The 15,743-nt window shown below is 49.1% G+C and overlaps 1 protein-coding gene across 6 annotated transcripts in view; it reads right to left on the bottom strand.

The window, feature by feature from the left end:
• Positions 1-13,004, bottom strand: part of LOC146542389 (uncharacterized) — a 30,822-nt gene extending 17,818 nt beyond the window's left edge. For 3 of the 6 annotated variants that reach the window (XR_014880369.1, XR_014880370.1, XR_014880372.1), the window contains exons 1-4: positions 12,127-13,004; positions 11,248-11,604; positions 4,770-4,874; positions 1,973-3,638 (exon numbers count right to left, since the gene is read on the bottom strand). Coding sequence is in view for 1 of the 6 variants with exons in the window: in XM_085213019.1 (XP_085069145.1) it covers positions 11,329-11,604; positions 12,127-12,744 (894 nt within the window). In the remaining 5 variants the exon portion in view is untranslated. Of the gene's footprint in view, positions 1-1,151; positions 3,639-4,769; positions 4,875-10,176; positions 11,605-12,126 lie in introns of those variants that run through there. The other 3 variants (XR_014880371.1, XR_014880373.1, XM_085213019.1) reach the window with 3 other exon arrangements.
• Between the last annotated feature and the right edge of the window lie 2,739 nt (positions 13,005-15,743).

Below are 15,743 nucleotides of genomic sequence, written 5' to 3'. Positions count from 1 at the left end.
GAAAAGTAGAAAAGGAAGGAAGGAAGGAAGGAAGGAAGGAAGGAAGGAAGGAAGGAAGGAAGGAAGGAAGGAAGGAAGGAAGGAAGGAAGGAGGGAGGAAGGAAGGAAGGAAGGAAGGGAGGAAGGAAGGAAGGGAGGGAGGGAGGGAGGGAGGAAGGGAGGGAGGGAGGGAAGAAGGGAGGGAGGGAGGGAAGAAGGAAGGGAGGGAGGGAAGAAGGAAGGAAGGGAGGAAAAGAGTAAAAGGAAAAAAGAAAGAAAGAAAGAAAGAAAGAAAGAAAGAAAGAAAGAAAGAAAAGAAAGAAAGAAAGAGGAAGAAGAAAGAAAAGAGAAGAAGAAAGAAGAGAAAGAAGAGAAGAAAGAGAAGAGAGAAAGAAGAAGAAAGAAAGAGAGAAAGAAGAGAAGAGAGAAAGAAAGAAAGAAAAGAAAGAAAGAAAGAAAGAAAGAAAGAAGAAGAAAGAAAGAAAGAAAGAAAGAAGAGAAAGGAAAGAGAAGAGAAGGAAGAAGAAGGAAGGAAAGGAAGGAAGGAAGGAAGGAAGGAAGGAAGGAAGGAGGAAGGAAGGAAGGAAGGAAGGAAGGAGGGAGAGAGGAAGGGAGGAAGGGAGGAGGGAAGGAAGAGGGAGGGAAGGAGGAGAAAGGAGAGAAGAAAGAGAAGAGAAGAGAGAAGAAGAGGAGAGAAGAGAGAAAGAAGAGAAAGAAAGAAAGAAGAAAAGAAAGAAAGAAAGAAAGAAAGAAAGAAAGAAAGAAAAGAAAAGAAAGAAAGAAAGAAAGAAAGAAAGAAAGAAAAGAAAGAAGAAGAAAGAAAGAAAGAAAGAAAGAAGAAGAAAGAAAGAAGCATTAGAGATAGCCTGCTGCTGTAGATCTATGTGTGTAATCAGCCCATTCAAGGTCAGTATTCCAACAGAAACTCAAACTGAGGGCACTGGGCCACAGTGGGGATCTGTACTTGCTGTTTCAATACAGTGAAGGAAGAGAACAAGCCAGTTCTGCAGAGCTCTTTGCTCTGAATGTCAGGAAATGAGGGTCTTCAGCTGCCTGGAGCAAATGGCCCCAGGTCCTAGAGCTAACCAAGCCATTAGAAATAACAGTATGTTTATGTACCCATAAGTGTCCTGAAAATGTGGCAGGAAAGAATGCCATACCCAAAGAAGACATTTTCACTTATTAATTACTCGTATTTACTTGTTTGCTTTCCAGCAGTAACAGCACCAGCAATGATGTATTTTGATCATTGCCAAAAGACAGCATATCATCTCGGAAATATTAGAGAAGGGAAAGAAAGAAACCATTAACTAGCCTGTGATGTCTCTGGATTTCAGATTATGTGCTTCATATTTGAGACGGGTGTTACTTACAGGGGAGGTAAATAGATATTTAAACCTGTAATTAAATCAACTAATCTGTGCTTTATCCCTGTGGAGTGGGAACTCTTTCGGGCAAAATGGATGTGTATCTCTTGTTTGCACTTAAAAAAGCAGGGAAATCATGACGAAAGGAGTCTGCTTATCACTGAAGCTTGATGTGAATGGAATTGGCCACAACTCCAGAAGTAAGCATGTATGTAAGTTGCTTTTACTCCCTGCTATGTGCAAATTCACCTTCTTCTTTTTTTCAGTGGCTCTTAACATAGTTCATCTCATGTCAAAAAGCAGTTCTCCAGCACACATGCACAATGGGCCATAACTGTTGTCTTTCAGTTTTTCAGCAGTATAAGGACATCTGTTTTCTATTTGCAAGTGGTGCAACATCTCACGGAAGCATTAAACTTTAAACTAAAATGAGAGAGTCTGAGTTAAATCTTCAATAACCACTAACTGTTAAACATTAAATGTTAATTTTTCTTAATCCTTCTGGTCTCAGATTCTCTCAGATTTTGCCTCTACCTCTTTTTTTCCGGTTATCAAACAAAAATGATCAAAACAATGAAATAGGTTTCTCATCTTCAGTTGAAAAGCACATCTGTAATCACACATACCTTTTTAAAAGATGGGGGAGTTGAAAGAAAATAGCATCTTTGATTCTAGATAGAAATCTCTTTTCGTAAGGGCTGGAATTCACTGCAGACTGCTTGAAATCTGTTGAGTAAAATCTGGAGAAGAAATGCTTTTTTATATGCTTAAGAATGAAACTAGAACCTATTAAATGATTACTTGTTGTCATATTTTGAGAACAAAAGGCTTTTGCAGTTAGCATTCGGTGCTCTGATTTGGATGGAATTAACCATAGGACGAACTTTCCCACCTTATGTTTCAGTTCTGAGTTCAACATCTTGAAATAAGTAAACCCAAGTTAAAAATTCTGTGCTACTGTATTCGTGGAATGATGCAGGAACTAATTTTATATGATTAGATGAAATGTGATGGCTTAAAAGGACGCTCGTTCAATTTCTATTTTAGCTGCAACAAATACTTGCCCATATATTTGAGTGTGACATTCCTATTTGGCTCAGTGTTGCCTTCTGCAGTATGTGCAGAGCAGCCTCCAGGCCATGCCAGGGCACTTTTGAATCCCTGCATCTCTGAGATGGCTTGTTTTTATGTTATTAATACCAGTTGTCAAAGTGCTTGAAAGGCAGTCAGAAAGCCCCTGGTGAAAGATGGAATAATGCATAATGCTGCCTTGCTTTCAACCTTGGGTTCTTTTTTTTCATCTGCTGGTGGTGAATATCTTGCTTTGCAGGCTAGAGTGGGAGATAAAAGGAAATCAAAGAGCAGATGTGAAATACGCTGCTTAAGTAAGACCTGTGTGTGTTCAGACACTATTCTAGTACATAGTCTTAACAAATTATGAAATCAAACCTTTTTCTAGCGCCTTTTCTTCTAAGCAAAATAAATAAAGTGGAGAGAAAATTCTTATCCTCGAACCAAAGCCTTCATCAAGACCAGTTTGGAGTGTAAAGCTTACCAAATCAGAGATATCCCAAGCCTGACAGCTGCACAATTTTCTAAAATTGTCACAGCTCAGGGCTTTGCTTTGTGGAACGATGGGCTCCATGATGGGTTACTTATTGTCAACTAGGCTGTTCATTTGACACACTGCTAGAGGTAGAAGTAGTAACAGAGTCGTTAACTCCTCCTCCTTGGTTTTTGGCTGCCACTTTTAGCGCTGGGTTCATCAGTGACCACGTAGCAGTGGGTTCAGCAGGAGGACGACACTCACCAGGTTTTACCTCACCACGCATTTGCCAAATGCCAACGCTAGATGGTGCCCCTAAACCTCCCGTAAAATCTGAAACAGTTGGCTCTTGGTCTCATTAAAACTCATAAAATTGGCCCATCGATCCAACCCATCCAAATCCCTATGCATGGCCTTCCTACCCACAGGCAGAATGACACTTCCTCCAACTTCGTGTCAACTGCAAACTTACTGAGGGTGCACTCAGTGCCTTCATCCAGGTCATCAACAAAGATATTGGATAGGCCTCAGCACTGACCCCTGGGGAACCCCACTCGTGACTAGGCACCATCTGGATGTGACTCCATTTACCACCAGACTCTGGGCCTGGCCATCCAGCCAGTTCTTTACCCAGCAAAGAGCGTCTCTGTCCAAGCCATGGGCTGCCAGCTTCTCCAGGAACACCAGGCCACAGCTTCATGTGATGACCAGCTCCTATGATTCTATGATTCTATGTGTGTGGCCACCTGATAAGCAGAGATGCAGACAGAGATATTTAATTTCTTCCTTGCCTCTGTTTTCAGCAGTGATGATGGGCACTGGAGGTACCTGTTAGAGGACTAAGCTAGAGGGCCATGCCTGCGGTAATGATAAACTCCCAACCAACACTGAATTTGTCTGGGATTTTATGTTCCAGTTGGATGCATGTAAGTCTATGCTGCCTGATGGCATTCCTCCTAAGATTCTCAGAGAGATGGCTGATGTAACTGTGACATTTCTCACACCTACTTTTCAACAGTCTTGGGAATCTAGAGAGCTCCTAGTCAACCGAAAGCTAGAAAACACTGTGCCAGTTTTCAAGAAGAGCAAGATGGAACATGCTGATAGTTAAAGGCATGTCAGTCTCAATGCAGGGCCTGGCAGAATTATGGAGAAGATTATCTTGTGAGATGTTAATCATTTCATCACACAGTTAATCCCATTCAACCATTTATGTAAGGGGAGGGCAAGAAGTAAAACAATAGCAACAACAGCAACAACAAAACAGACCAAAAACAAAAACAACACCCAATGATCCACAAAAAACACCAAAACCGTCAAGGAGTCCTCTTAGGCAAGAAGTGCTGTCACATCCAGCAAGCAGATTATGGGCAGGATGTTGCAGGCCACAAAGCAGGTGCCATTCGTGTAGCTCCTGGCCCATACAGAGAGCTCACTGTTGGCAAATTTTGGCTCAACTCTCAAAGACTGCTTTGAGACCAAAAGAAACAGCAACACTCACTGAATCTACACTTGGTTATTCAAGATGTGCTCTGCACATAGAGAAAGTGGACACTGCTAGGAAATAAATAATAATAATATATTAAAAATAAAAAATAATTACTTAATAATAAGGAAGGGGTGTTCTACTAGCTGTGCTGAAAACAGCCACCCACAGCTTGCTCTGAAATCTGTAAGCTGAAAACAGAAGCCAAGGGGAAAGAAAATAGATGGAAGGCATTGGTGCAATGGTGAAATCTTGCAGAGACAAGAAAAAACACTGGCAAGGCAGAGGTTGCAGCCTGCAGCACGGGAGCTGTGAGGCTGGCCAGAGATGATTGCAGCTTCAGGACAAGGGAGCAGGAAGCACTACAAGGATGCAGACAGCAGTCACGTACCTCTTGGAGTTGGGCTCATTCTTCTGATCTTGCGAGTGATGAATCATTCTGGATTTCCCAATGATGGCATCTGGCAGAGATGTGCCCATGGCTTTGAACACCAGCCTGCCAAAAGCAAGTATGTTAGATTTGTGTGACAGCACTTCCCGCTAGCAGCCACTACCTGTTATTTTGTTGATGGTTTAGCCGTGTGTTTGTAGGCTTGCTAACAGACAAGTGCGTCAGCATCGGGAATGAGGACATCCCCTGTTAGCACCACACAGCCCCCTGCCAGCTCTGCCAGTGTCAGCACAGACCTTGCTTCCATGCTTGAGAATGGAATTTGAAAGGGAAGCATCCAGTTTTAACTTACTTGAACAGCAGTAGGAAGAGCATTCATTTCTAAAATATCTTTCACAGAATCACAGAATCACAGAATTGTAGGGGTTGGAAGGGACCTCTAGAGATCATCGAGACCAACTCTCCAAGATGTGAAAGTCAATGTGCTGGTAGCAACTGAACTGAGCAGAGGTGAAGGTGGATAGGGAGGGGGATAGCCCATCCACATTTCTATGCTTTCTGCAAGGCACCTGCAGGGCATGCATGCCAATGCCAGGAATGTGTTCGACCTCTTCCTTTTTGTGTCTCTCATCCCCTGGAACTTGGAGAACTCAAATAAAAGACAATGCAGGGCATGTTTCGCTGTCAAGAAAAAGCAAGATCTTCTCAAATCTGAGTTTCTTTGATTACTTCTCAAAGTGATTGGCCCATGTTCCTGGGAACACGAAGGTAACAACCCCACAGACATCCCCTGCCCTCACATTCAGGCAGAGCTGGGCCCACCCTGCCCTGTGCAAGGACATTCCTCCTCCTTTGCAATTCTGCTCAGCTTTCCTCCAGGCAGGAAGCAAGGCTTGCAGTATTATTTGGTCAGAACCTGACAGACAAATCTTTCCTGGGCACAAAGGGATGCACTGGCAGGCTGTCACCTGTGGAACATCGGGATGGGCTCTGTGCTGAAGATCTCCTCCTACTCTCACTGTGCACCCCAAGCAAAGCAGGTCCTGATGGGTGGAGGTGCTCCAGCTGCAAGGTGGGTGCTCATTTACCTGCTGTAGGTGTCATCATCTTCACTGCCCCAGCCCCAGGATGTGTTTGGGAACCCAGTGATCTTTGCAAACTGCTCTTTGCTCATGGCAGACACATCCCCAAAATACTGATTGTAGGCTAACTCGGAATTAAGGAGAACAAGACATTAGGAGTTGCAGTGCTCCTTCCAGTCTATGGTCCAGCTACCAACACACCACTGGGATTTACCATGGATCCTGGCTCTGCTTCAGCAAGCAGAAGCCCCTGGGGCCCTTCTGCTCTAAACTTTATCCAAGTGCAAGGAGAAACTACGGCTGACCCAGGGCTGCTGACAGTCCTGCTCTGGGCAGGGCTTAGATCTGAGTGGAGATAGGCAGTGTCCCGGCCACTACTGCTGGCCATGTGGGTTCAAACATGGTTTTGACTTCATGGATGAATTTTTACACACCTACGTGGGTGTCTGGCACAGAAAACAGGCAGACAAGACAAGCCACACTGTGTTGGCAGCAGCCTGAGGAATGCATGTGCTGGCAGGCACTCGGTTTGGTGCTGCCCCCAGACACCAAGGCAGATCCCTCTGTGGCCTGAACTGGAACAGCTAAAAATATTTTATTTTGCTCTCCAAATAACACCTCATAGACTTTCCTAGAATCATGCATAGTCCTCGCTGTGTGAGAATGCCTTGCTTTCCACGCTATGCAGAAACAAGAGCCATCTGACACCCTGAAGCACAAGAAGAGGCACGGACACCTGCAGGACCCAAGTCTCCCAGTTCCTCCCAGCCCTGCATCTGGCTGCTCAGCCACTGTGCGTGGCAGCACATGGCTCTGCCCTGCTCTCCGCTCTCCACTCCAAGCCACCCATTCCCCACAGGGACGTGTTTGCCACGGCAGAATTTTCCAGATGTGTTTTCCCAGGCTTTCCCTGGTGGGTGGGGATGTGCAATGCTTCACCTGGCCTACAACGATCATGGCAGTATTAGGAAGGAAATGCCTCTCCCAGAGGCATCACAGCGAAACCTGAATTTATCCTTGGAGACAGAGAGGTGCCTTGGGTGGCTGTAGCACTTGCATGTGTTCCTGTCATCCACTGGGATCAGGTCTACATCACAAAGCAGTCACTGCTGTATTTCTTCAAAGCCTCCACAAATCCTGCATTCAGCATTTGAGCATAGTTAAATTCTAAATCTCCATCCTGGTTTAAAACAAACAAACACTGAATTAAACAGCAGCAAGCAGTAGTCGCTCATCTGTTGCTGGATGCCAGTAGCACCATGCAGTCTTCCTGTGGGGGCTGCTGGCCAAATGGCTTGGCACTAAGCCCACCCCATGCACATGCATTTTGGGGTTCAGTTATGTGAGAAAACTCGTGGAGCAGAGGACATGGAGATGGAGCCTCCCAAAACAGAGGTGAAACTGAACAACTTCTCTGGAAGGAGGGAGCTTGCTCTGGCTGCTATGGAGAGAAGCCAAGGCCGTGCCTGACCCAGACGGGCAGGCATGAGAACTGGGCCCTGCTGCTGCTCTGGCTGTGGCTGCACAGGGCCATTGAGCAGCAGGCCTGACCACCCGAGGATCTCCTCGTTGGCAGGTGCCTGCAGAAGTGTGGGCCCAGCCTCCTTCACAAAGGTGTTTCACAGCTCTCATGGTGGCATGACTGCAGCCAACAGGTCACTGGGGTGCTCTCAGGTCTGGTGGTGGGGCTGTACCCTTGCACTCGGGGATGCTGGTGGCCTGGGATGGTTGATCACCCAGCACGGACCTGGCACTGAACCCCAGGCCTCCACCGGGAGCAGCACAGGGCAGGGTAGGAGATTGGGGCCTTTTGCCAAAACCAAAGCTGCCAACTCCTCCTTGCTCAACCATATCCAACCTCCCCCTCTCCACAGCTTCAAGCATTGTCAAGACAAGGAATGCCCGACATGCCTAGCTCCAGCAGCATGTGCATGCATGTGAGTGTACAAATTGCTTCCCCGTCCTCATACACACATCTAGCGTGGGATGCAAATCAAAGACAGGTAAAATTCAGAGAGCAGCCTCAAGCATCACAAATGGATTAATCCAAACTGCGTAGTGCCTCTGCTGCTCGAGAGCCAAAGAATTTAACTATGGAACGGCCACAGCTAATTTCTGAACAAAAGATTTAACATGAAACTGTGCAACTGAGGTTTTCAAAAGCTTTCAGCACCTGGCTCTGCCTCTCGTGAACATCCATGGCCCCATCAGCAGCAATGTGCATCCCAGCCAAGAGTGTGGGAGCTCTGACAGGGTGCAGGGAGTGTGAGGGGGGAAAGACAGCCTGGCTTGACCGACTGACACCAAATCTCTCTTCAGCAGGATCAGCCCCTTGGATGAGGTGAGCCCTTCCTTGCCTCATCCAGGAGGCTGGAGAAAGGAACAGCACAGTTCCTTTCTGCAGGGCTAAATGCAGAACACAGAGTTAACAGGCTTGGGAGATAGAAAGGAGGCTGTTGAGAAATTATCAGTAGCACTCCTCTCCTCCTCTTAATGAAATCAGTTTTAAATGTAGCACACATTCTGGTCAGCACTACCCCAACATCCAAGGCAGTGAGCACTCCTGAAGAACTGTTTTTGCTGTTCCAGCAGTGAGGCAGCTGCTTCTAAGGTCATTTGGATGCAAAGCACCCAGCCAATACACTTCATTGGTGTCAGTAGGGACAACAAAATCCGAAAGTCTGGTTGAGCTGTTTTCAAATACAGAATGGCTGCAACAGATGAGCCTGGAACTCACGGAGCCACATAGCTGACAGTGAGCAGCAGCAAAATGCCTCCCTACACAAACTGATGCTGTCCGTTCCTCTTCTATCGAGACAAGCTCACCAAGTCAACTTTCCATCCTGATTCCCTTCCTTCAATCTCTTCTGCTTCCCTTCCAAATACCTGCATGACAATGGAGCTGCTGCTGCATACTGTGCCTCAGCCAAAGGCACACATGTGGCACAGAGCCATGTGGGCACGGAGCCCTGGCAGCACGTATGGCCCAGGGTTTGCAAGCAGACATCTTTGGGATTTGCAGTTGCACAGCTCCAATAAAGCACCTGCATGAGCCTTGCTGTATGTTTTTAGCTAAAGAACACCTAGAAAACATGAATAAGCAACTGCCAGAAGTCTGCAGAAGGTGCCAACTTACATCTAAACACCATAGAAATCATAAAAGGAGGTTCTAAGAGTTTTTCCACTGCTCCCCAGGAAAGCCACACACACTTGTATTCACTTGTGGCTCAAGAAGCTGCAAGCCTCTGCCTTTTTTCAAGCAAAACTTTGCCCAGTTTCCAAGAAAACGCACTCATGCCTCTGCTGGCTTCCTCCATTCCCTGCCATGCAGGTAGATAAGGGCTCTCACATTGCATTGCCTGCTCACTTACCAGCTCTTCAAAGAACATGGATGTGAAGTATCACCACCCAGCATCTTGCAGACTACAGCTGCTCCTGCACCGCCCTGTCAGTCAGGCCTCTCATACGCCCAGCTTGCTTCCATTGCTCATCCGGCACAGCCCAGAGCACCACTTGCAGTGCCTCCAAAGTGCTCTGCAGCAGGACGCCATGCAGCTGCTGGGCTGCTCTCACTGCTGGGGGCTGCTCTGGAGTTCCCTTCTCTTGGCATTCCAAAAAGTGCCCTGCTGATGGCAGAAAACACCTCCTTCTGCCTAGGATTCTGACTTCTGGAAGAAACAGCTGCTTTTCTTTCATGCTCAAGACCCCTCTCCAAATAAACAGCTGGATAGTGAAAATTAAAAATGAAAACATTTTTAAACATGACTCCTACTTTATCATATTGGCCCATGACCTCAGAGGCAGATGGTGGTGGTATGGCAGTAGAGGTTGAACCTTCCCACCAGCATCCCACTGCATGTTGTTGTGTGACAGATGGCAGCAGAGGGGCAGTCTGACAAAATGGGTCTGATGTGACACTGCAAATGAAGCAAAGGTGTGGAACTGAATTCTTCCCTGCAGAAAAAACGGCACCCACTGACATTTACCAATGCTGGCTTAACATTTATGGAGGCCAATTGGTGGATGTTGGCACAGTGAGGTGGTGGGTGGTGTTTCAGCTGACACCATCACAGCACCTGGGAAACAAGTTGTCTCCACTGAGGCAGGTTTTCACAAGTGCTGCATGCAGGATCTTATTCATCTCTGGCAAAAGCAAATTAGTGATGGTGCTATGTTGAAAAACTGTGTTTTGTAGCTGAGAATTGGCTCAGTGTTATTGCGTTCTTTGCATCTTTGTACTTACCACTGAAACGTATAGGAGACGTTGCTTTCAGAGCAACCCGTGTAATTCTTTTTGCCTTTCAGTCTTCTTAGAAGCAGCTCTCTTGGAGCATAAATCCAAAATGCTTTTATTACCTGATATTATGTAACTTCCTAGGCATTAAAAAATTTTAATCCAAATTTGAATTACAGCCTTGATTATTGATTATTTTGCCACCCTTGATCTATACTTTCAGGTTACAAATAAAGAGAGGTGAACCATAAAAGCACATTACATTCAGCAGGTTCTTGCGGAGATTAAACTTCATTCAGCTCACGTGTTTGTCCAGGACAAACAGACAGCAGGGACTGCTGGATTCTCTCTCTGAGCATCACCAGGGAGAAACCTCCGGGTCGCTGGCAGCAGTGTGTCTCTGGCTGCTCTGAAAGCCTGAGTAGCTCAGTCACACTAACCCTGCATGATTCATCACGTGCCTTCCACTGAGGCAGGGAAGAAAGAGAAAAGGAAACCCAAGAAGGAGGTATGTCTCTACCAACAGGTCTCTACCAGAGGTCTGTGCTGGGGGAACAGGGCAGATGAAGCCATCCGCTCACGCTGGAGCACTGACACATGGCTTCGGAAGGCGGGGATGCCAAGAAAGTCCCTCTTGGATCCCACCTATTATACCCATACCTAAGGCAGCTCTGTGCACAAAGAGGAGGCTGCCACAAAAACTGAGTGGGTGAGAAATGCCTGCACATATGACACCTCCCCCGTGCCACGCTGATCACAGAGACCTGAGCAGATTATCAGAGCAGATAACTCTGACCAAAATCTGAGGCACAGCGAGGCAGTTTCACAACAGTTCTCTGCTGTCAAAACTTGAAAGAAGTGCTAATAAATGCAGTACCACAGAGCAGTCAGGTTCCTCCCAGCGTGCTGGCTGAAGACCTTGAAGCCATGTGGGCGAGTGCCAGCCCACGACTGAGAGCACCCTGATAGCGGGGCTGCTGGGAACCAGGCAGTCCTGAGCCACGAGAGGCTCTCTGAGCATCCACAACCACTGCCTGTGCCCTTACCTGCCCCAGTGCAAAAGCTGCATGAAGGTGACACAGCGACAGTATGAAGTGACAGAATCATGTCTAAGCACTAAGGTTGAAAGAGAGCTCTAAGACCATCAAGTCCAATCACTGACCTATCAGCAGTATGCCCACTAATCAGTGCCACGTCTCCAATCTGTGGTACAGCTCCAGGAACGGCGACTCCGTGTTTTCAGTTAAGCATCAGGAACTGACTGGATAATGCTCTGAGTCCGGGGGACACGGAACTCTCCCAGCTGAGCAAAACGATGAATTTCTGCGTTGGTTTCACGAAAAGAAAACCACAGGGAACTTCCCAAAAGTCTCGCAGTGTTCCGCAGCAGGAGGACGTGCAGCTCACCCGGCTGGTCCCAGCGCCGTGGCCTCTCAAGAGTTCCCTGCTCCCGGCCCCGGTGTTCTGAAACGCGTCCCGCCGGCGGCAGAAAACGCCTGCTTCTGCCTGGGACTCTGACCTGCGGAGGAAACAGAAGCAACGCCGGTAATTTCTCAGCGGGGCGGAGGTGCCACCCGCTCTCCCGGAGCGACGCGCAGCGCGGTGCCGCCGGGTCCCCGCGGGGAGCCCGCACCGCACGGGGCAGCGCCCGCCGCGGGAGCCGCCGCCAGAGCCACGAGAGCCGAAAGCCCCTTCCGCTCCTCCGTCGCCTCGTGACGGGAGCCGCGGGCCGGAACGCTTACGGGCGGTCGACGCGGAGCCTGCAGCGGCGGGACGCGCCTCTGCGGGCGGTAGCGGTCTGGATCCGGACCCGCTTGCAGAGGCACGCGTGCCGGGACGCTGCGTTCTGTCCCTCCATGACAGCGGGGCATCTCGCGCGGAGCTCCCGCGGTAAAGCGGAGGACGCGCGACGCGGCCGCGGCGTAACCGGGAGGAGTCGAGGGAGGGAACCGGCCGCGCACCCCGCGCCGCTCCCCCCGCCCGGCGCGCTGCCGAGGGGCTCCGGGGCTGCGCCGTCGCGGCGGCGGGGGGCGGTGCTCACGGAGCAGCGGGGAGGGGTCGGGGCAGAGCCTCGGTGCGGACGGCGCTGAGACGGGCAGGGCGACGGGCGACGGGCGGCGGCCGGGGCGGTGGCTTCGGGGGCCGCCCGGCAGGTAGCGGAGCAGCGTGACTGAGAGATGCGGAGCGCGGAAGGTGACGAGGAGGCGGCGGTGCCGCTGCAGCGACGATCCGGGCGGCGTAAGCTCCTTCGTGCCGCCGCGCCGACGAGAAGAGCGTGCCGCTTCTCGCCGCGGCCGACGACGGGATGGGGTCGGGCGGGAGCCGTGCCCGCCTCCTCTGCTCGGCAGGCTGAGCCGTACTGACAGCGCGGGGAGCTGCCCGGGGCTTCCCCGTTATCTCCGCGGCCCTCGGGGGCGGTGTTCGCCCGGCGGGGCTGGCCCCACCCCGTGTCCCCGCTGTCCCCGCTGTCTCCGCTGTCCCCGCTGTCCCCGCTGTCCCCGGCGTCCCCGGCCCTGCACGTCCCGCTCCGTCGCGCAGCTTCAAGCGAGGGGCAGCGGCGGACCCCACCGCAGTACCCCGCCGTGCTGGCGGTGCAGCTCCCGGAGGTCTCAAGCCAACTGCCCCCCTTGGGTAAGGATATGGCTTGCACTCTGGCCATGTCTGCCTGAGCGCTGAGGCCCGCTTGGGACAAGCATCAGCACCTCCCGGCACGCGATCCCCGAGCGGCTCTCCTCCTGGGAGGAGCTTCCAGGTGTCCAGCACTGAGCTGGTGAACACGCTGATCTGCACGCCAGCCAGTGGCCCTCCTTGTCTTTCCTATTGGCTTGGGAGTGGAATTGGGTTTTTTAGAGATTATGGTATGATGCTATGTCTTGGTTCGAGGAGAAAAGCAATGCTGACACCATTTGCTGCCGAGCACTGTTGTACAGAGCCAAGGCCATTCATAGCAAAGGGTCCAAGGAGCTGGGAGGGAACAGAGCTGGGACAGCTGACTTACACCAGCCAAAGGGATATTCCATTCCATATGAAATCACGTGGAAGGAGTTTTGAAGGGGGTAGGAGTTTGTCTGGCTCTCCAAGAGCAATCTTGAATCTGTACAAAGATGCCTTTCTTGGGATACAGGAGCTCTGTGTATCTGGCACGACAAGGAGCTCAGGTCTCAATATCTCCTTGCTTTTTCCCAGTGGCTTCCAGTCACTGCTTGAAAGTGCCTCTGCACTTTTGCCACAGGAAAGCTCTTGGAAGAACAGCTGAAGTACACAACCAGAGACATTTTCCTCCTCTTCCTCCTCTTTACTTACACATTTCTCATTCTTTCTGATACGTTACAGAAGTCGGTCCAATAATTACTAATAATTTCGTTGGACCAGATATTGTTAGCATCAAGACGGTAAGGAAACTGCCTAAAACACTAATGCTGTCATTGCAGTGTTCTCAGCCAGCATTCAACTAAATGCCAGCTAATAAATTGCCTTCTCAAGTGAGCAAGCCTGGCTTTCAAAGCCTCCAGGCTCACTGTACCTCTCTTATGGTTGATGAGCAAAAGGCAACCCCCTGTGTGAGTGGTAGAACACTGCCACTGTATTTTCCATGGGATTGCTATCTTTCTCTCACTGAATGTGGCTTTGGAAGCAGGGCAAGGGTTAAAGATGAAGGAATACTGTGTTGCAGCCAGAAGTCGTTTGCATTCTGCTTAGATGGAGGTGTGCAGTCATGAGGAGCGATGAAATATGAGTATACGTGGTTTGTAATGGCACCTTCTGGTTGTAATGAGCCAGAGAGCAAGAAGACGGAAATGCATGCTTTGCAGGAAAAATGTGTGCATGCATGCATGCTTTTTGGCTCTCTTACACACCACACTTCAGCCCCCTCCAGCTGGTCAATGCCGCTGTCTCTAGCCCAGCCCAGCCAAGTGAAAGTCCTTGGAGCTCTCACTTTGCCACATCACCAAATCAGCTTCTAGCTCCTCATCTTCACTGTGGTGCTGACGATCTTTTCTGGTGAAGGTATTTTTTGGCTTTTTTTCCCTCTCTACTAAGAACTGCTGTGCAACTGTACTGCTGTGCTGCACGTGAGCACTCCTGCAAGTCCGCCATGCCTAATGACTTGCAAGTCTGATTTTAATCCAAGTTGACAGAGGGAAGGCACCATAAACATCCCGAATGAGTGCTGGAACAAGCCAATACTGTGCCACAGAGTGGAAGCTCACTGAAACAAGACAAGTTGTTCACAGGTGGAGGATGCAGTGTGAGGAGAAAGAAGGAGATTACAAGCTCCATCAGCCTGGAGGAGCAGCGTGTCCCCATGGGTACGACACTGCTCTGGGCAGGATGTGAATACTGAACACAGGATGGGACACATGGAATGCAGGACAGGACAGTGCCTTGTCCCAGCACTGGAGGCTGGAGAGCCTTCTTCATCAGACTTATCTTCTGTTTTGGATGGCTGCTGCTGTAGTTCCTTCTGTAGCGCAGAGCTCAACTTGTCTGTTACTGCAGCTGAAACTTTAGATTCATTAGATCATAGATTCATAGATCCTGGTCATTTTCACTACTGCGTTTCTTGTTTCTCCACTGTGTTAGCTCCTGTGGCAGACAGCAGCAAGTGGAGCACTGTCCAGAGGTGCCAGGACCTGATTGTGACATCAAGTGGCATATTGTCCAGAGCAGAATATGGGATGTGGGTTATGCACAAAGGTGTGGTTTGGTGCCTGGGAGTTTCGCGAGGAAGACGTTTTGTGTAGCAGCTGGATCGTCAAAAATACAGCTGTTTGCAGTGCTTCCAGTGCTGCTCTGATCCAGCAGTATGGCTGCAGATGTCTGTAGTGTGAATATCATAGGATCATAGGATCACAGAATGGCCTGGGTTGAAAAGGACCACAGTGATCATCCAGTTTCAACCCCCTGCTATGTGCAAGGTCGCCAACCAGCAGACCAGGCTGCCCAGAGCCATATCCAGCCTGGCCTTGAAATACAGTGATTAAAAAAGAAAAAAGAAAAAAAAAAAAAAGAAAAGAAAAAAAAAAAAGATGGGAATCAGCATAATTGATTACAATCAGCAAAGCTAACTGTGCAAGTTTTGAGAGGAATAGAAACCAAAAGCTACAGGATTTACCTGGAAGAAAGACTGGCTTTGACTATGGGTGACCATGCCCTGCTATCTGATGCCATGTGAGGTGGCTGCCTCTGGGTGCTTGTGGGCACATACCCAAGGGTTTGGACACAGATCCCTCACATGGCATCATGGAAAAAAAGGAAGCTCAACATCACCTTTATGCTGCAGGATTACGGAATGGCTGAGATTGGCCAGAATCTCTTAAACAGGTAGCCACGGGTACATTTCTTATTAAGCCCAGAGCTTAGCCCCTACACCTTTCCCTATCCCTAACTAAACAGCAGGTGCTGGCAGCACTATCTAGTTCTTTGATGAGGGGAAATTTAGTCACCCTTGAGCCCTAGAATGTTTGTTGTTTTTGTTGTTGTGGCGTCTTCCATTATGAGCCCATCAGTCCTTGTAGATGTGACATGCAGTGACCAAGCTCCATATTTAAGCTTTCTGCCATCTCCTTGCTGATTGCAGATATTTGAAGGCTCGCATCAGGAAGGAAATCAGTAAAAGTTCTCCTTGGGCCAAACAGCATAACACAGAGATTCAGT

The sequence above is a fragment of the Meleagris gallopavo genome, chromosome Z (genome assembly GCF_905368555.1).
Source record: "Meleagris gallopavo chromosome Z, MGAL_WU_HG_1.1, whole genome shotgun sequence".
NCBI classification, from domain to species: Eukaryota; Metazoa; Chordata; class Aves; order Galliformes; family Phasianidae; genus Meleagris; species Meleagris gallopavo.
Note: the sequence above shows the minus strand (reverse complement) of the source record. Positions and strands in the feature narration are given on the sequence as shown.